The 19,464-nt window shown below is 41.9% G+C and overlaps 6 protein-coding genes across 6 annotated transcripts; 2 read left to right on the top strand and 4 right to left on the bottom strand.

Moving 5' to 3' along the window:
- Window positions 1-627: 627 nt before the first annotated feature.
- Window positions 628-3,477, top strand: SS1G_05467 (hypothetical protein; the record flags this gene model as incomplete). The annotated part of the gene is made up of 2 exons (XM_001593989.1): window positions 628-750; window positions 880-3,477. The coding sequence occupies 2 exons, from the start codon at window positions 628-630 to the stop codon at window positions 3,475-3,477; spliced, it is 2,721 nt and encodes a 906-aa protein (XP_001594039.1).
- Window positions 3,478-6,545: 3,068 nt separating this feature from the next.
- Window positions 6,546-7,160, bottom strand: SS1G_05466 (hypothetical protein; the record flags this gene model as incomplete). The annotated part of the gene is made up of 1 exon (XM_001593988.1): window positions 6,546-7,160. The coding sequence occupies one exon, from the start codon at window positions 7,158-7,160 to the stop codon at window positions 6,546-6,548; it is 615 nt and encodes a 204-aa protein (XP_001594038.1).
- A 1,006-nt stretch (window positions 7,161-8,166) lies between these two features.
- Window positions 8,167-12,739, top strand: SS1G_05465 (hypothetical protein; the record flags this gene model as incomplete). Its single annotated transcript, XM_001593987.1, has 6 exons — window positions 8,167-8,260; window positions 8,317-10,689; window positions 10,945-11,186; window positions 11,256-12,094; window positions 12,212-12,660; window positions 12,720-12,739. The coding sequence occupies 6 exons, from the start codon at window positions 8,167-8,169 to the stop codon at window positions 12,737-12,739; spliced, it is 4,017 nt and encodes a 1,338-aa protein (XP_001594037.1).
- A 299-nt stretch (window positions 12,740-13,038) lies between these two features.
- On the bottom strand, window positions 13,039-13,623 carry SS1G_05464 (hypothetical protein; the record flags this gene model as incomplete). Its single annotated transcript, XM_001593986.1, has 1 exon — window positions 13,039-13,623. The coding sequence occupies one exon, from the start codon at window positions 13,621-13,623 to the stop codon at window positions 13,039-13,041; it is 585 nt and encodes a 194-aa protein (XP_001594036.1).
- A 998-nt stretch (window positions 13,624-14,621) lies between these two features.
- On the bottom strand, window positions 14,622-15,774 carry SS1G_05463 (hypothetical protein; the record flags this gene model as incomplete). The annotated part of the gene is made up of 2 exons (XM_001593985.1): window positions 14,622-14,940; window positions 15,080-15,774. 2 exons carry the CDS (start codon window positions 15,772-15,774, stop codon window positions 14,622-14,624), a joined length of 1,014 nt encoding a protein of 337 aa, XP_001594035.1.
- A 2,867-nt stretch (window positions 15,775-18,641) lies between these two features.
- On the bottom strand, window positions 18,642-19,100 carry SS1G_05462 (predicted protein; the record flags this gene model as incomplete). The annotated part of the gene is made up of 2 exons (XM_001593984.1): window positions 18,642-18,653; window positions 18,873-19,100. The coding sequence occupies 2 exons, from the start codon at window positions 19,098-19,100 to the stop codon at window positions 18,642-18,644; spliced, it is 240 nt and encodes a 79-aa protein (XP_001594034.1).
- Between the last annotated feature and the right edge of the window lie 364 nt (window positions 19,101-19,464).

Here is a 19,464-nt window from a genome sequence, read left to right as displayed (position 1 = left end):
ACTCTTCTACTCTTCTAATTCTTAATCAATTATTTTCGCCTCTTTCTATTTCATTCTAGCTTTCATAGTGTTGAATGATTTCCTTGAATCCAGCACGATCGGCTGTACACTTATCATTCACTTGTTCACCCTAGGGTCTACGCTCTACAGGCGTTTCCACGTACCTCCTACCATAGCCTTGCTTATTGATTTGGCGATTGGATTGCCTGGAAACACTAGTTCACTGCTGGTTCTCGTAAGCTAACCTCCATTTTACTACTTACATGACATCCCCTCTCCACATCTCTCCTCTACCTATTCCTCCTACACATCCATCAACCCATCGACCATCTACCATAAAACAATCAAAACACATCAACTTTATCCACATTAACCATTCCTGCGATAGATAACTTTTCATAATAGATCAAGAGAATATTTCCTTATTCTTTGATCGGTTCTTCAGCTATTAATCCTTCGATTCTTCGAAGATAATACACCCATTCAGAGTAATTGATTTCCATTCCAAGATAGTCAAGTGAGTCCACTCTCTCTCCCCTTGCACGTCACCGCTCCCTACAATATCATCATTTATCGTCGAATATCTGCTGACCACGATCCTTTTCAACAGTCTTGATAAATTCAATCATGGCGTCGATTACTGCACCAACTCCAGATACTCTAGTTACCCTCAAGATTAATATTGAGGGTAGCAATAGAAGATTCAAGCTCCCACTTCGTGATCTGGGTGCTAGTACTCTCCCCGATAAGGTATGTGATAACAACAATCTATCTGCAAACAAGGCTCCACGATCCTTCAAACATCCTATACTGTTTCATCACGATGAATCTGGATAATCACTATATCAAAATTTAACTAATCATCATCATTTTACATAGCTTCGTTATCTTCTTGCCATTCCTCCAACTTCCGAGGCTATTTTCGAGAGATACTCCGATAGCGCTGCTGCTTTCATCGTCCTCGATTCATCCAATCCTTCAGTTTACAAACAATTGTATCGTGCTGCTAAGGCTAAGCTTAAGCTTAGACTGAAGGTTACCATCAAGGATAAAGTACCTGTCATGCCAAAGCCAGCAACCGTCGAGGACGAAGTGCCAACTCCTGCTAAGATTGTTGAAGCAAAAGATGTGCAAACCTCCGAATCAGCAATGCCTGCATCAGGATACTCTGAATCTTCCAAGGCCAGGGAAGTTGTCGAGAAAGAGGAGACGGAAAGAAGAAGACAAGCCTTGCACGATAGCCTTGCAGCCATACAAAAGACCACTGATGAGGCCGCTTTTAGCGCCTACAAGGCACTCGCCACGAGTATTTATGGTCCATTATCCACTGACAGAGTCTCTCGGGAAGAAAGAGATAACCAAGTTGACGATTCCAAGGCTTCTCCTCCCAGGTTTGTAGCACGTCCCAAGTCACCACCTGTTGTTAGCGGCAATTTCGCCGTTTACTGTAACGGGTGTAATGAAGCTATTCCAGATATTCACTACCATTGCAGCACCTGTGATGATGGCGATTTCGACTTGTGCCCAAATTGCAATGATAATGGAGTCACTTGCAACGGTGATCACTGGTTGATCAAACGCATTGTTGATAAAGGCAAATACATTCACAGCACAACCGAGAAACTTGCCCCTAAACAATTTTCGGCTTACAGACCTGTCGTATCCAAGTTACCCCAATATTCCGCCTCTCAAACGACCCTGGTCGCACCTGCAGTCGAAGAGAAAGTACCTGTTCCTACTCGCACTTGCAACAGCTGCATCGTGGAATTGTCCGAGAACAGATTCGTCACTTGCACCGATTGTGATGATTTCGACTTGTGCATCCAATGCCATCTATCCTTAAAGCATGGTCACAACCCTAAGCACGCCTTCGCCTTCGTGGATGATGATGCCAACCACAGCTCTGTCGCTCGTGCTCTTCTCGCCCCCGGCAGAAACGCTGCTCACGCCGCCGTTTGTGATGGATGTGACAGGTATATCTTTGGCGTTCGTCACAAGTGCCTCGATTGCCCAGATTGGGATTACTGCGATTCATGTATTGCAAATGCTAGCTTCATTCACCCACGTCACAGGTTTGTACCTCTCTACGAAGCTATGAGCGGCGCTGGTGCTCGACAACAAGTTGCTAAGGCTCGTCATCATGGAATCTTCTGTGATGGACCTCTCTGCAATCGCAATGGTAGCTCCGCGAACGCTTATATCACTGGAGATCGTTACAAGTGTGCTGTCTGCCACGATACCGATTTTTGTGCTTGCTGCGAAGCCAGTCCATCCAATCCACACAACAAGACTCATCCTCTTATCAAATTCAAGACACCTGTTCGCAACGTTAGCGTTACTACCCTTGGTGATCATCCAAGTGGTAAACCTATGGCACCAATGGGTGATCGTCGCCCTGAAGATCAAACCATTTCCAAGGCGACCGAGACCACACCAGCTCAATCCGCCAATGCTGCCACACAAGTTCAAACAGTGGCTGAGGTCAAGCCTACCGAAGTTAAGACTGAGGAGCCAATCAAGGCTGAGGAGTCTATCAAGACCGAGGAGCCTATCAAGGTTGAGGAGGCTGTTGTGGTCGAGGAGCCTGCTAAGGAACTTCCAGCACCGGTTGAGGAGGAATTGATTGCACACTTTGTTCGTGATGCAGTTGCTGATGGTACCATCATGACACCAAACTCAGTCTTTGAACAAACCTGGTATCTCCGAAATGGTGGTAAGACATCTTGGCCTGCAGGATGCAGCGTTAGATTTGTTGGCGGTGATAACATGTGTGCCGTTGATCCTGAACACCCAGCTAGTGTGCATGAACTTGTCAGCGCTGCTGAGAGCACAACTTGTTATACTGAAGTTGCTCCAGGTCAAGAATACGGTTTCACTGTCTTGATGAGAACTCCTAACCGTGCTGGTAACTTCATCTCATACTGGCGTCTTACTACTCCTACTGGAGATAAATTTGGTCACAGACTTTGGTGTGACATTACTGTCAATGAGCCAACTCCAGTCGTCAAGGAAGAGCCAGAGGAAGAAAAAAGAGAAGTTCGTTCACTTGGTCCCGTCTTTGATTTGATTCAGCGTATTGTGGATGAGAGGGCCGCTGAGGCCGTCGAGGTTGAAGCCGCCAAGAATGAAATTGCCCAGGTTGAAGCTGCCCAGGTTGAAGCTGTCAAGGTTGAAGCTACTGAATTCGAAGCCGAGTGTAACGATGACGCTACCTCGACCAAGGCTGAGGGTAGTCAAATGATCTTCCCTAAGCTCGATAAGGAATCTCCAATCTCAAGCGTTCACGAGGAGGCTAAACAAGCAGCCGAAGATGTTCCAGCTTCTGAGGAAATCTTCAATGATGACTTTGAGGAGTTTAATCAAAACTTTGAAGATGATGAGGCCGATGATGGATTCATGACTGATGAGGAGTATGATATTCTCGATGCTAGTGATGAGGAATATCTTGCCGAGCAGGAGTCGGTATCTAAGAAATAAATGAATGACCCAGGAGATTGTAATAGGGTGAAGATCATTACATCAGTTAATGAAGAGGACGTGGATGAATATGGCGATGGGAATGGGGATGGATTATCACGAATAAGGTAGGCGTAAGATTGACACACAAATAAGCTCTGGATAGCGGATGGATCAAAGGAATTGGGTGGAGCTTTTGGGGGTTGTTTTTTTTACTTGACTTATTTTGTCAGAAAGGAAATGGATCTATCTCACTCGTTGCTTTTTAATTACGTTTTTTCTTATGGGCTTTCTTTGGTTTTTTTTTTTACTACTCTCAATTCCTATGTGAGGATATTTTTCATTATGGAAGATTTCACACAGTGATTGATTAGTAGTGGTTGTGATTGTGGTCAAGGTGGTGCTTTGCTATTAGGAAGAGAGAAATAATCTGTTAAGTAAAGAAATGATTATTTAAATTAAAATATCTCTTCTCTTAGGTATTTTGTTGTGATATGAGGTGATGTAGTGATGTGATGATGTTATTGTTTAGAATGATCGAGATTGAGTGATGGAAGAGAAGATGATGGTGGTGGTAGTGATGTGTTACGTTGTAACATTATAACTATTATCACGTGTTATAGGATCACATGAATAGTCTTGTGAGGGAGCGAGGGAGCGATGGAGCTGGGGAGCGAGATTCGAATCTCGCTCCTTCGCTCCCTCGCTTTAATGGTTGGAATACGAAGGTCTATATAATCAAGATGGATTCCCTTTGTATAAAGCTTCGTATTCAAGATCAAGATCAATCATTTAGTATATTCTACTATTAGTTACGAATTGTATATCATTATTGTCATTACTTTAAGTTTCTGCTTGACGCCTAATTATAAACCATTTCGAGAGCCTAAAGCACTTCCACGTGATCTAGACAGCAAACCTCGTAACACTTCTCCTAAATCAATAAATATATATATATTATCCTTCACTATCACTTTCAATATCCCTCATCATCCAAATAAAACAATCCACCGAAACTGTTCCATCAACTCCTTCACTTCACGAGTAGGAGCTCCATTATAAAATCTAACAATGATCTTTTCAAGTGAAGGAATATCATTAAATTGCCTATTCACCTGCGAGCAAACCTCTCGAATAAATTGCAGATTCTCCGAGTCCTGACTCGTTTTAACAAAACCAATAGGATTGCAATTATATACCAGTGTTTCCAGCGTACTCAATTTAGAACACTTCTCTTTAAGAAGCTTACGACTATTCAAATCATCTTCCCTAAGTACTATTTTTCCCTTGTATTTTTTATATTCTCCGCAATGGGAAAATTAATACATAGATGAGAGAGATAATTTGCATTCCTAGCCCCGATACCATTTAGAAAAGATTGTAGAAGATTAGCCTGATGCTGTGATGTATTCATAAAAGTAAAAACATTCAATTCGTATAACACTTCGCTAGCTTCTGAGTGTATTTGGCGATTCGTATATAGTAATGCGAGCCATTGGGTTGGTTTCTCAGGTGCGAATATCTCGACTTTTTCTGCGACTTTTTCTTGGAAGAGGTATACTGGATGTTTGATAATAAGTAGGTTTTGGTAGATGTCGTTGCGGATTTGGAGGGGTAGAGCGAAGAAGGTAGAGAGGGGAGATGTTGTATTTGAAGTGTGGATGGTTTTTTCTTTGGAGGAATTCATGGGAGGTAGAGCTGAGCAATAGAGTATTTTGATGGGTGGGGTGTGCAGTGGATTGATAGTAGTGTTGACTTTTGATTCGAGCAACAGGTGGATACGCAGGGCTTATTTTTTGAGAATGTGTTGTATTTGTAACATAAAGGTTTTGACAACTGCGTCTTTGATTGAATGATGGAAATGGTAGGTCTGGCAAGGAGCGTCTGAAAATAGGTATGTTAGACTGTTTTATATAGGATGTATTGTATATATTAAGTCCCATACCCCACATTCCGACCACCCCTCATGCCGACTACCCCACATTCCGACCACCCTCTTATTTCGACCAGTCCCTCATTCCCGACTAGTCTAGCGTATGCATGTAATTCTCCAGGCGGTCAGGTGGTCATATTTTAAATATATATATAACGTGGTTTATCAGCGAGTCGCCACTATCAGCGAGTCGCCACTTTTTCACTTATTCAACCACTTTAAACTTATTTTAATCAACAATTATTGAATCAATTGATTTAAACTATTAAGAATCTAATAATCTAGGGTCTATTATATTATTAGAACAAGTTCTTGAATTGTGACCAGTCTTTCCACATTTACTACAGCATCGATTAGTAGATGATTCCCCATTGGAATTTCCCCTATTTTGACGCTCGTCGCGTCGAATCTGAATATCCACCTCTTGTTGTGATATTATATCTATAGCTTCCTGACCAGTAAGTACTCCTCCTTGACATAATTAAGTATTTTTAACATGTCGACGTTTGCTTAATGCCTCATTTGCCTTCCGAAGCATACGAATCTCTGCATTTAAGAGTGTATTCTCATGAGCTAGTCGTTCTGTACCTTTAGCTAATGCAACTATAGTTTCGAATATAGGTGTAGGAGAACTTGATTGATGTCGAGCAATTCGAGATTTCACTAAAGTTGATTGTAAAAGAGCTTCAGTTGGATTGTGAGGTGTTTGAGAGACCCAAGAATTGGCAGATTCCAAAAGGATCGATGGAGGGGTAGGTGTGCGAATTCGAATATCTAATTTCGAAAGCACAGCTTGAGGATCAAATGGTATTAGTCCTGCTCCTCGAAAGCCAGCTTTCATATTCTGAATTGTAATCGATTGTTGATATGCAGCTTTGAAAGCTATAAAGAATTCAACCTTAGAAATATGATTGATATATGCCTTGATAAACTCATTAACTTGACAATTATATGAACGTTTGAGTACGCTAAAATATCCAACATCAAGTGGTTGAGTTAAATGACTTGAATGCGATGGTAACTTTACATATATAATGTCATTTGACTTGCAATATGATTGGAAAGGTATCGATTCATGACTTTCATACCTATCCAATACTAACATTCGATATTTGCCCTTTCTTCGTTGACTAGTATATTTATCGAAATGCTTTAATCATTCTAAACCTGTCTCATTATTCGTCCATCCATTAGAAGTAGGTTTAATAGCCCAATCCGCAGGAAAATCGGTTTCGATATACCAATTGGAAAGATGAACTTGTCCTTGAACTATCAGAAATGGAGGTATAATTTCACCCTCTCCATTACCACATATAATTGCCGTAGCCCATTCTCGATTGCCTAGTTGTATTGCCTTGTTTCTGCCATTTCTTTCAGAACTAGTTACAACCATTCCAGGGCATATTATACCCATCATAAAGCCGGTTTCGTCGAAGTTGTAGAAATCGCAATCTTGAATACCATATTTCGCCCGCATATTCGATACCAATCCAAACCACTCTTCAATAAGCTTAGGATCTTCGCAAAGAGCTCTTTGAAAGTCATAAACACGATTAAAACGCGTCTTTAATTTTGTACAACACTTTACGAATCGATGAGCCCAGAGCTTTCCAACTCTCTTCGCACCTCTTGATTCGAGAATATAATTCGCCATATCTTCTACACCACTTAATTTAGGTGCAAATCCTCTTTCATCCATATCGATAATATACTGAATAAGCACCTCTTCTTCTTTTTCAGTCAAATTAAGATTATTTGCTCGAGTTTCCATTCTGTGAATTCGACCGCCCATTCTATCTCGTAATGTAGTTCGAGGGACTTTGTAGATTTTCGCAGCCTTTCCAACTGTAAGATTTTTTGATTTTTGAATAGCTTCAATAGCTAAGATTATTCTGGCCTCTTTTGATTGTATTTCCATAATAATTCGTTGAAATATCGCGTCTTGAAATTGAATGATAAAAGATATTGAAAAAGTGGCGACTCGCTGATAGTGGCGACTCGCTGATAAACCACGTTATATTTTTTTAATTATATTATATGTTAAAGTGAATGGTTCCTGCGTAGCACGTGCACAGGGCACTAGTCCTATTAGGACTAGATTGAGAAGCTCTCTGTAGGAGAGCTTCGCACTGTTACGAGGTTTGCCGTCTAGATCACGTGGAAGTGCTCTAGGCTCTCGAAGTGGTTTATGACTAGGCGTCAAGCAGGGACTTAAGTAATGACAATAATGCAATTCGTAACTAATAGTAGAGTATACTAAATGATTGATCTTGATCTTGAATACGAAGCTTTATACAAAGGGAATCCATCTTGATTATATAGACTTTCGTATTCCAAACATTAAAGCGATGGAGCGAAGGAGCGAGATTCGAATCTCGCTCCCCAGTGTTACAACGGCTATCTTCTATGCCGCGTCACATGACTAAACCAAGGTAACGTGATTAAAGTCACGTTATGGACCGCTGAGGAACGCTGGCTGTCCAGGAACGCTGGCTGTCCAGGACCGCGCAGCGGTCCTGACTAGCCATAGGCATGAAGGTCTATATAATCAAGATGGATTTCCTTTGTATAGAGCTTCGTGCTCAAGATCAATCATTTAGTATACTCTACTATTAGTTACGAATTGCATTATTGTCATTACTTTAAGTCCCTGCTTGACGCCTAGTTATAAACCACCTCGAGAGCCTAGAGCACTTCCACGTGATCTAGACGGCAAACCTCGTAACACTTTGAGCACCATTACTGCTTCAAGTACCGACTCGATAAGTAACGACATCATGTCTTCCACGACACCACAGCCTAGCAACCCCGCTACGACCAACCAGGCCACTCCCGAAAGTACCGACAAGGACGGAGACATCGCCATGGGAGGTATCGAAGACCCCAGGAGATTACCGTCACTGAGACTCTCAAAGTCGCCCTACCAGACCGATTCACAGGCAATCGACAAGAGCTAGAAACCTTCTTACTCCCACTTGAGATCTACTTCCAATTCAATCAGGATAAGTTCAACCATGACGCCGACAAAAGCGTCTGGGCTGCCTCCTACCTCAGAGGAGAAGCTGCAAAGTGGATCCAACCATACCTCAAGGATTACTTCACCAACTTGAGCGAGCCTAAGAAGCGAATGTACCCAACTCAAGCCATCTTTGGGAGATTCGAAGGGTTTAAGAGAGAGATACGACGGGTATTTGGGAACATCAATGAATTACGTGACGCTGAGTCCAAGATCTATGGCCTCAAGCAAACAGGGTCAGCAGTCAAGTACGCTGTGGAATTCAGGAGGTATATAGGTACCACTGGATGGGAAGAGAACGCCACGATGAGCCATTACCGGAAAGGGCTCAAGCCTGAGGTCAGGCTAGAACTGGATCGCAATAGCACTTGGGGAGACCTAAACGAGTTAATCGAGGAATCTATTAAGGCGGATGAGATGCTCTACGAGTATCAGAAGGAACGCCGATCTTCCAACGTTCATGGAAACCGAGATCGTGGTAAGTACCACAAGAATGAAGGAAGACCTCGAGAAAACAGACAATCTTACGGAGAACCAATGCAATTGGATGCAACGTTTAAGAACAAACTACCTAAGGAAGAGGTAGAACGAAGACGCAAGGACAAGCTATGCTTCGAATGTGGCAAACCAGGCCATCGGGCCAGGGATTGTCGAAGCAAGAGATCATCAGGAGGAGGTTATCACAAGAAGTTCGGCAAAGGTCAACTCAATGCTACCTTTGTACCCCAACTATGCGCTTCATATCCAATCGAAGACGATAGTTACGAACGTGAAGAACGTCAAAAGGAAATTGACGCAATGCCACGAGACCAGGAAGGGTTGAACGCCATAGACCGATATGAGTTGGAGCGTCTACGAACCCCTTCACCTCCCCTTATCAAAGAAGATCCGAAAGAAATACCGTCGGTAGAACACGCGACGATGAGCTGGATAGCTTGCTACGATGAATCTTGTAGAATTCACCTATCAGATAAGGAAGCCACAGGATGGTTTCCCCAAAGAAAAGCAAAAAGACCCTACAAGAAGGGAAGGTCGGAAAAATTATCGTCACATGATCATTTAAATGGTCAGTTACACAAAATCGACCAAATCGACCAAATCGACCAAATTGACCAAATTGACCAAATTGACCAAATTGACCAAATTGACCAAATCGACCAAATTGACCACAACAAGGTTTTGGGTCAAGGGCAATTAAATATCGCAGGTCAGGCAGGACAGATTTACTGCAATGCGAAGATAAATGGACGAGTAATCCGGGCCATGATTGACTCAGGGGCCACGGGAAATTTTATTGCACCAGGAACTGTGAAGCATTTGGGAGTACAGCTCCAAGCGAAACGAACCCCATATCAGTTGCAGCTAGTTGATGGACAATTAGCCGGATTGGACGGAAAGATTTCGCAGGAGACTCGCCCTCTGCGGATGAGTATAACCCAGCACAAGGAGGTTATCCAGTTCGATGTTGTTCCACTAGGGAATCAACAGATCATTCTGGGGATGCCATGGTTGAAAGCACACAACCCCCAGATTGACTGGTCATCGGAAACCATATCATTTCCGAGGAGAAGCGATCAACGAGATGTGCTAGAGCCTGCGAGGCTGAACACACGCGGTGGAGAACTGAAGGCGAACAGCACCACTGACGTAGGACGCCCAGTCCAGGGTCCTCCATTAACGGCGAAGGAAGGTGAACCTCCCGTACAAATGAAGAATAAGCAGAAGAAGTTGCTTGAAACCACCCCTGTAGAGAAACAGGACGAGACGCCAATACCGGTACAGTACCAGAAGTACAAGAAACTATTCGAAGAAAGAAAAGGCCATGAAACTTTACCAGAACACAAGCCATGGGATCACGAGATAGTATTGGAGGAAGGCAAGACGCCTCCATTTGGACCAATCTATCCAATGTCAGCCTCTGACCTAAGGACGCTTAGGGATTACATTGCCGACGCATTAGAAAAAGGATGGATCAGAGAATCCACCTCACAGGCAGCCAGCCCTGTGCTATTTGTACCAAAGAAGGATGGTACAAGGAGACTGTGCGTAGACTATCGCAAGCTCAATGATATAACGATCAAAGATCGGTACCCACTTCCATTAGCTACGGAACTGAGGGATCGATTGGGAAAAGCTAAAATTTTCTCCAAGTTTGATCTACGAAACGGATTTCACCTCATCAGAATGAAGGAAAGTGAAGAATGGAAAACAGCATTCAGAACTCGATACGGATTATACGAGTATCAGGTTATGCCATTCGGATTGACAAACGCACCAGCAACATGTATGCGCTTGGTCAACAATGTATTAAGGAAGTACCTAGATATATGCTGTATATGCTATCTAGATGACATTTTGGTATTCTCGGAAACGGAAGAACAACACATTAAAGACGTTCATAAGGTTCTGCAGCAACTGGAGGAGGCAGATCTTCAATGCAAACCTAGCAAGTGTGAATTTCACGTCACAGAAACGGAATTCCTAGGCTATACCATATTCTCCGGAGGTCTCAAGATGAGTCCTAACAAGGTAAAAGCAGTTATGGAATGGGAACCCCCAACCAGCGTGAAGGAAGTACAGTCCTTCCTGGGGTTCGCCAACTTCTACCGACGATTCATCAAGAACTATTCAAAGATAGCCGCTCCAATGACCGAGATCACCAAGAAGAGTCAAGGAGAATTCCGATGGACAGAAACAGCACAAGAAGCATTCGAACGCCTCAAGGAAGCATTCGCAGGAGAACCAGTCCTCAGAACATTTGACCCAGAATTACCAATAATCGTGGAAACAGACTCCTCAGACTACGCAATAGGAGCAGTGTTGAGCCAACCCGGCTCGAATGAGAAATAGCAACCAGTCGCTTACCATTCACGCAAGCTATCGCCAGCCGAACTAAACTATGAGATATACGACAAGGAATTATTAGCGATAGTAGATGCTTTTAGGGAATGGAGAGTGTACTTGGAAGGATCAAAATACACGGTGCAGGTGTATACAGATCACAAGAACTTGGTTTACTTCACCACAACGAAGGAATTAAACAGACGGCAGGTCCGATGGTCGGAAACCATGGCCGCCTACAACTTCAGAATTTCATATGTCAAAGGAAACGAAAATGCTAGAGCAGATGCTCTCAGCCGAAAACCAGAATACTTACAAAACAAAACACACGAATCACGCGCAATACTAAAGCAGGATGGCGACGCTTTAGTTCACAACAAACCACAACTTGCCGCCACATCAGGAGTAAATTATGATACTATCAAAGATATCATAAAGACAGAATACTCAACAGACACTACAGCCAAGAGAATCCTAGCTATACCAGACAATCCAGAAAGAGGATTCACCATCGAAAATGGATTCATCCATTTTCATGGCAAGCTTTACATACCCTCCAGTCTAGCTAAGGATTACGTCACGGAACAACATGAGCTTCCAGCTCACGGGCATCAAGGTATTGCAAGAACCTTTGCCAGAATAAGGAGAGAAGTCTACTTTCCAAAGATGAGGACTATAGTTGAGAACGTAGTTGGGAACTGCGACACCTGCATAAGAAACAAAGCCGCCCGGCATGCACCTTATGGCCAGCTCAAGACCCCCGAACTACCTACTCAACCATGGAAGTCCATTGCTTGGGATTTTGTAGTAAAACTACCATTATCCAAAGACCCAGTCACCCGGAAGGAGTACGACTCCATCTTGGTGGTGACGGACAGACTAACCAAGTTTGCTCATATGATACCATTCTGTGAAACTTGGACGGCAGATGACCTTGCTTATATATTCATGCGGAATATAGTTAGCATACACGGTGTACCAGATGAAATCATCTCAGATAGGGACAAGCTATTCACATCGAAATTTTGGTCTACCCTTATGGCACTGCTTGGAATCAAGAGAAAGCTCTCGACAGCCTTTCACCCACAAACAGATGGCCAAACAGAACGATTAAACCAAACGATGGAAGCCTATCTTCGCTGCTACATCAACTACAAACAAGACAATTGGGTTAAACTATTACCCTTGGCACAATTCGCATATAATACATCGGAAACGGAAACAACAAAAGTAACGCCAGCTTATGCTAACTTTGGGTTCAATCCATTAGCATACAAATCACCATTGCCACAAGATGCAAATGCAGACGAAGCCATAAAAGATATCACAGAAATCAAGGAACTACAAGAACAACTTTCTTTGGATTTACAGTTCATCGCTTTAAGAACAGCGTCGTACTACAACAAATCACGTAGTATGGGACCTACGCTTAAAGGGGGGGATAAAGTTTATCTCATTCGAAGAAACATACAGACAAAACGACCAAGCGATAAACTAGATCACAAGAAACTAGGACCATTTAAAATCGACAAGGTAGTTGGACCAGTTAACTATAAACTAAAACTACCATACACCATGAATATTCACCCAGTATTCCATATATCCTTGCTTGAACCAGCACCACCAGGAGCGCCCGATGCGCCAATAACGGAAATCGAACCAGTCAATCCAGATGCCATATACGACGTTGAAACCATACTAGATTGTAAATACATCAGAGGCAAGATCAAATATCTGATCAAATGGTTGGATTACCCACACTCAGAAAACACTTGGGAGCTCAAGAAAGATCTCAGCTGCCCTGAGAAGTTGAAGGCATTTCACCAACGCTATCCGGATCTCCCCAAAAAGTACCTGAAGAATTCTGAAAAGAAAAGGGGTCTGAAGGACTCAGGAAAGAGGAAGGATCAAAGTTATCCAGCACATTCGAACTAGCTGCAGCAGGCACCAATGGACCTGTATCCGCTTGCTCTCTCTCTCTTTCCATACGCTCATTTTCCAACCTTTCCTTCTCTTCAACTTCCACAAGCTCATCAAGAGTACGCAAACCCCGACGAAGCATATCAGACTCTCGCTCTAACAAAAGACGCTTCTGCTTCCTAAGCCGAAGAATTTTGGCCATCGCCTCTTCCTCCTCCTGCTCCAACCTCGCCTTTTGACGATCCAGGCTATCCCAATCGCTCTCCGACGGACCTCGAACATCGCACTTCTTCCCTTGACGAATACACTCAGCACAACGTGAAGAATCAGTTGAGGAGACAATGCATTTACGCTCCTGACGATCACATAAAGAACACGAAGGCATCTCGAATCCACGGGCTTCTACTAAACGAGCCAAACGAAGTTGTTCTTTCCTCTTTCGTAAATCGGTAGTCATAATGAAGAAAGAAAGGAAAATATCACTAATAAAAGAAATATGAGGGGGAGTTACACTATATAACGCTCGGGACAAGCGCTAAACTAGAAGGGGGATAGTGTTACAACGGCTATCTTCTATGCCGCGTCACATGACTAAACCAAGGTAACGTGATTAAAGTCACGTTATGGACCGCTGAGGAACGCTGGCTGTCCAGGAACGCTGGCTGTCCAGGACCGCGCAGCGGTCCTGACTAGCCATAGGCATGAAGGTCTATATAATCAAGATGGATTTCCTTTGTATAGAGCTTCGTGCTCAAGATCAATCATTTAGTATACTCTACTATTAGTTACGAATTGCATTATTGTCATTACTTTAAGTCCCTGCTTGACGCCTAGTTATAAACCACCTCGAGAGCCTAGAGCACTTCCACGTGATCTAGACGGCAAACCTCGTAACACCCAGCTCCATCGCTCCCTCGCTCCCTCACAAGACTATCCATGTGATCCTATAACACGTGATAATATTTTATAATGTTACAACGTAACAAAACCCGACAATTCGATCACCGCAAAGCCGATCTCGATTTGTCGGTTTCTTGATCATGTGATCAAGAACGTGACCTATGTTACTGTCCGACGTAACATTTGATTAAATAATAAAAAATAGTTTATTTTAATTATATTATATTATTTTTTATTCTCTTAATTTGATAATCTTATAAGACTTTGATAGAATAATTCTTTATTTATTAGACCTATACACTTAATACCAAGATATCGTCTCAATTTAAACTCACTGAAATAATCATTATCGTTATCTAGTTTAAGATTAACCTCATCCTGTACTTTCGCCTATTCTACCCATAACCATCATACAATCTATTCCCCCTTCGAACTCACCTCCTGCCCCCAACATTTTATCCATTCCACACCACAACCACCATACATCACACAATCTACTCCCCCCTAACCTCCTTCCCCCAAACAAGCAAAAACATCTTCCTCAAAACCACTTTATCAAGCCCCACGCCATCCAAAACCCCCAACCCCGTCGCCCCAGCCAAAAGCCCCGCACCGCCCACCCCGGCCCCAATAATCCCACCCACGGCCGCTCCTCCCATAGCCACACTCTGACACCAAGCAAAAATGCTTCCTGCCTCCACAAGACCTATACCTGATTGCCATGCTGCGGCTGCGGAGCCGGCGACGGGCCCTGCGGCGGAAAAACCAATTGCGCCGAGCACCGGGACTGCCGCGATAGAGGCGGCGGTTAGGAGGCCTCCTACTACTTGGAAGGAAAATCGGTAGGGGTGTGTTTTGATGTAGTTTGTTATGCCTAGTTGGGGGAGAGAGGATGGTTAGATGGTTGGTTTGTGGTGAGGGGATGTGAAGATTCCTAAGAGAAGAGAGGAAATAGGGGGATGGGAAGTATGGGGTAGATGGATAACTCAGAGGGCTGAAGATGAATAAACCACGAACCTTTGTCCTCTTCGTTCCTATTCTCATTTCCTTTATCATTCCCTCCCTCATCCCCTTTCCCATCCCTTTTATCATCCCCTTTCTGTTTCTCCTTCTCACTCAACTTCACCACTTCCTCTACAAACCCCGGACACCAACATACCAAAATCCTCGATAGAAGAGATAAACCCCACAAATCCTCGGGAAATTTCCCAATAACAATGCGATTCTGAATTTCACTCTCGAACGCATCATCTCCACGCTCATCTGCATCATCTATATCATGAAAAAGTGGATGACCCGAAGAAATCTCATACAAAATACTACCCAGAGCGAAAAGTTCCGCGCGGGAAATTTTCTCCTCATTTGTAGTTAGTCGAGCTGAAATGACATCTGGAAGTTGATATCGTGGTGAATATCGATACGGCTGTATTTCTGGTTTTGGTTTTGGGGAGATGTGTTGGTTTTTGATTAAGTTTTCTGCGGATCCGTCTTTGTGGAGGAGAATATCGAAATTGCGGATTTGAGTTGGAGGTGATGACTTGGTATCTACATTTGGATCTGGTGAAAATAGTTTTTGGATCGCGTTTGCCCATTTTGTGTGGAGCTCGTGATCGGATGGGGAATTGGGGTTGAGATTGGGGTCCTCGTTTTTCTTTTCGTCGAGGGGTGGTAGACGGACTCTACACGTTGCTCGATTGGATGCTGTCATTTTGTTATTGTTTGATTGTACCTTGAGAGTATAGAAATAGAGGTATCCTTAATGTCAAGGCTTCCTTTCGGAGACCTAGACGTCTTTAATGAGGGATGTAACGGGTGTTGGTTAGAAGATTAGAGGGAAGTAATATGAAATTCCAGAATCTGTAAGAAAAGATCGCACCATCAATCCTGGCTCGAAAGTAACTTAGATATGAAAGTAAAAGGATCAATAGGATCTATAAGGTATCTCATTGTAGACTTTCTCAAGGCAGCGGCGCGATATTAGTGGCTAGAAATAAATGCGGGGCTTAGTGTTACATTCCCGAAAGCTTTTCACCCCGCTTATTACCATTGGATGATGTAAAGTAGGGCTAAATGTACACGTATGACTGTGCAGCCTAGATGTAACATCCCAAAATGTAGTGTGACCATATAACGGGAAGTCACTGTCACACTCAAGAATACTGGGTAAAGTATCTTGTATTAGAAAATACTAAGCTAAGGAGAAAAGAAGAAGGAAAACAAGAGTAGAGATTGATTGATTGATTGTGTTTATCGTCATAGGCCGTAGGCCGCGCGTGCCTTGGCACGTGACAACCTTAGCCATCTATTCCAGTTTTGGACAAATGACGCTCAGAGGAGAAGCCTCTGAGTGGTTTACTAGCTAGCTAGGGGGAGTATTTATATACAATTTAAAGGGGGCTAGGGCAGGGTTTACATGATTGCCTTCGCAGGGGGGGTTTGGGCCGGTAGGCCTTTTGGGGTTGTAATTGTGGTCATCCTCGTCCACTAGATCACTGGCTCTTGATCTCTCTCCCTGTCTCCTCGTACTTGTTTTGGTTGTTCGTATGCATACTTGTTTTGGTTGTTCGTATGCATACTTGTTTTTTTTTTTTTTTGAATGAAAGAAAAGGGAAAGATGAAAGAGAGGAAAAAAGGAGAAGGAAAAGCACCCTTAGAGACCTATTAACTCCGTTAAAAACAAGAGTAGAGAGTTTTCCTGTGATTAAATACAAATGGGGCATGCCACGTGACCCGGAGGTGTGAGGCGTCACAGTTACAGGGAATAACGGCACGGAAATGACAACAAATGACAGGATGAGACGGGAATATATAATATTTCATGAAAATAAAGAATAATCAATTAATTTAAAAGTTAAATAATATAATATAATCTACTCTCAGATAAAAATTGTCTGTTTATTTTCAAATAATATTTAAATATATCAATTACTCAGAGCCTGATTTTAATAACGGCATTTCATTTTTAGATTTTCAACTTCAAGTCTATAGATATACAATAAAACTTTTCAAAGGCCTAATAAGTGATCATCTAAAGTATTCCGTCCAGATCAAGGATTACACAGCCACACAACTTTCTCTAGATTTGATTAATCTATCTTCAAAAAGATCTCTTTTAATAATATCTTGAAATCAATTTACTATTCAAACTGTAAAGCATTAGCTGCACCACTTTTGTAGACATGCAACAAAATTTTCCAAAGGTTTCAGGGGTAGTCATTTAAAGATTTCTAAAGTATTTCAGTCAAGTTAGCGTGGTGAATATATATATGTATTAAGATTGAGCAGGAATTAAGTGTATAAATAGATTTCGATTGCAAATTGTGTTTAGATTATTCTTACTGCTATCTTTAGAACTGATTTAGAGAGTGGTTGTCGTTGTTGTTTAACAAGTGTTTAAATATAAAATGACAATACATCTAGTATGGGATTACAGTTTCTATTATCACTCTGCTTGTCGAAGATATCGACAGAAAGGAATAGAATTTGAAGAGCGATTGTAGTGTTATACAGATTCATGGCAATCAGATCCAAGAACAAGGAGACGGAATACCCACATGTCTGGTCCTATGCCAATCTTTGTTTTAGGATATTTATTGGGTTTCTTGAGACCAGAAAGAGCATCAGATTGAATTGATTGATTCTCTAGCTAAGCAGTTAAGCTGCGAGTATATATTCAAAAAATGAAGGAATAGGCTTAGGTATTCGGCCTTCGGAATTAAAGTGCTTTGAAATCAAAATATTGAAAGCAAACAAACAGTATACCAAAAAGGAAAGAATGAATTAAAAGTTGAGTTTTGTTTGCTCCTTATATGCATCATGCAATATATATGCATATGCTGCCAAGATCCCAGGAGGTCAACAATATTACTTTGGTTAAAATTGCTCAAGTTTACTCTATTTATAAACTTCACCTTATGTTGTAGAAGAGGAATTACATTCTGTATTGTGTTTTCTCTTCACCAAGTCATATTTTGTTAGCTCCTTTTTGGTCAGGAAATGATTACATTCACTTCCTCTATGTACCTCTTCCTCTTCCATACCTCTCTTCTATACTATATCTTCCTTTCACTCTTCACTCCTATCTTGTGAATCTCAAAACTGTACTATATGAGCCTCATATCCTTTCCCCTTCCAGAAATCCAAACACATTTCAAACAAGGCAGGTAGTATGGCAGGTGTCGAGCTATCATCTTACACGACCTTACATTCTCCCAGTCATTTCAGTTTTAACTCCTAGTTATATTTTGCTTCAACTGAACTTCTACTCGCCTATCGTGCGTAAGAGATATATAATACCGCATTCTGGGTTTCATTGTTTGTGGATAAAAAGATTTTTTGTTGTTCATAACTCGCTATTGTCACTCATTCAACTGGTCGTCACTTTTACAGAATACAAAAAATCTGTAATGAAGATATAGAATCTAATTATCAATATTTGTTACTTTAATGGCTTTTTGATCAAAACGCTTGTTCAAAGATAGTAGAAACGCATGAAAGTAAACCTGCTGAATACAACTGCAGTACACTTGGGCTCTAGTCCTTGGTTCTCTATATCTAATAACAAATATTTATACTTTATTGAGGTCTCTATATATCTATAATTAGACATTTAGAAAAGAACTGATAATCTATCAAGTAGAGGATTTATACTATCATCTCATCTTAAGGTTCTTACTGTGAATTGCTTAAGGATTCTACTGTCCTTTAAAAGAGTGTTATATATAATAATGAGACAATATTCCATTCTTCATCTTCTTACATTAGCCGTTACCTTTTATATAATATATCTCACAGCAAATAGCAAACGAAATGCAATAAATCACCACCCAAGTTCTCTCTCACATCAATTTCCTCATTGAAAACAGTTATCCTAACTGATTCACGCTTCTTTGGTATCATCTCGATTCTCCCGCCCAGCGTTTTCTTGTTTCCACCCTTATCCTTTCCTTTCCCCTTTCTCGAATCATCTAACCATCGCTCAAATACAGAGACTGTATTTGCACGAATATCATCCCATAGTGTCAAGCCATCCATTGACAAATCTTTCAAGACCTATCTATTCTATCCTTTTTATACCCCCCTCTCTATATTTTTCTTCTAGCTCCGAACTTCCATGTCAAATCTCACTTCTGCTTCGCCCAAGAACCCCTCTTTACTCAACAGCCAACTAAAGTGTTACTTTAAACATATTAGTTAACCCATCTTCATTCACAATATCCTTCTTCTCTTTTACTCTAGCTTGTATTTTACCTCCCACTAGAAAGTTTTCTGTTTCGGATATATAGATGACGCTTCTTCGTCCTAGACTTCCTTAAGCTTCAGCCAAAAACCAGAACTCATTTTAAGAAATCATCCAATGGAGTCAGTTGGACGTTATACCAACAACTTTGATAAATGT

The sequence above is a fragment of the Sclerotinia sclerotiorum genome, genomic scaffold (genome assembly GCF_000146945.2).
Source record: "Sclerotinia sclerotiorum 1980 UF-70 scaffold_6 genomic scaffold, whole genome shotgun sequence".
NCBI classification, from domain to species: Eukaryota; Fungi; Ascomycota; class Leotiomycetes; order Helotiales; family Sclerotiniaceae; genus Sclerotinia; species Sclerotinia sclerotiorum.
Note: the sequence above shows the minus strand (reverse complement) of the source record. Positions and strands in the feature narration are given on the sequence as shown.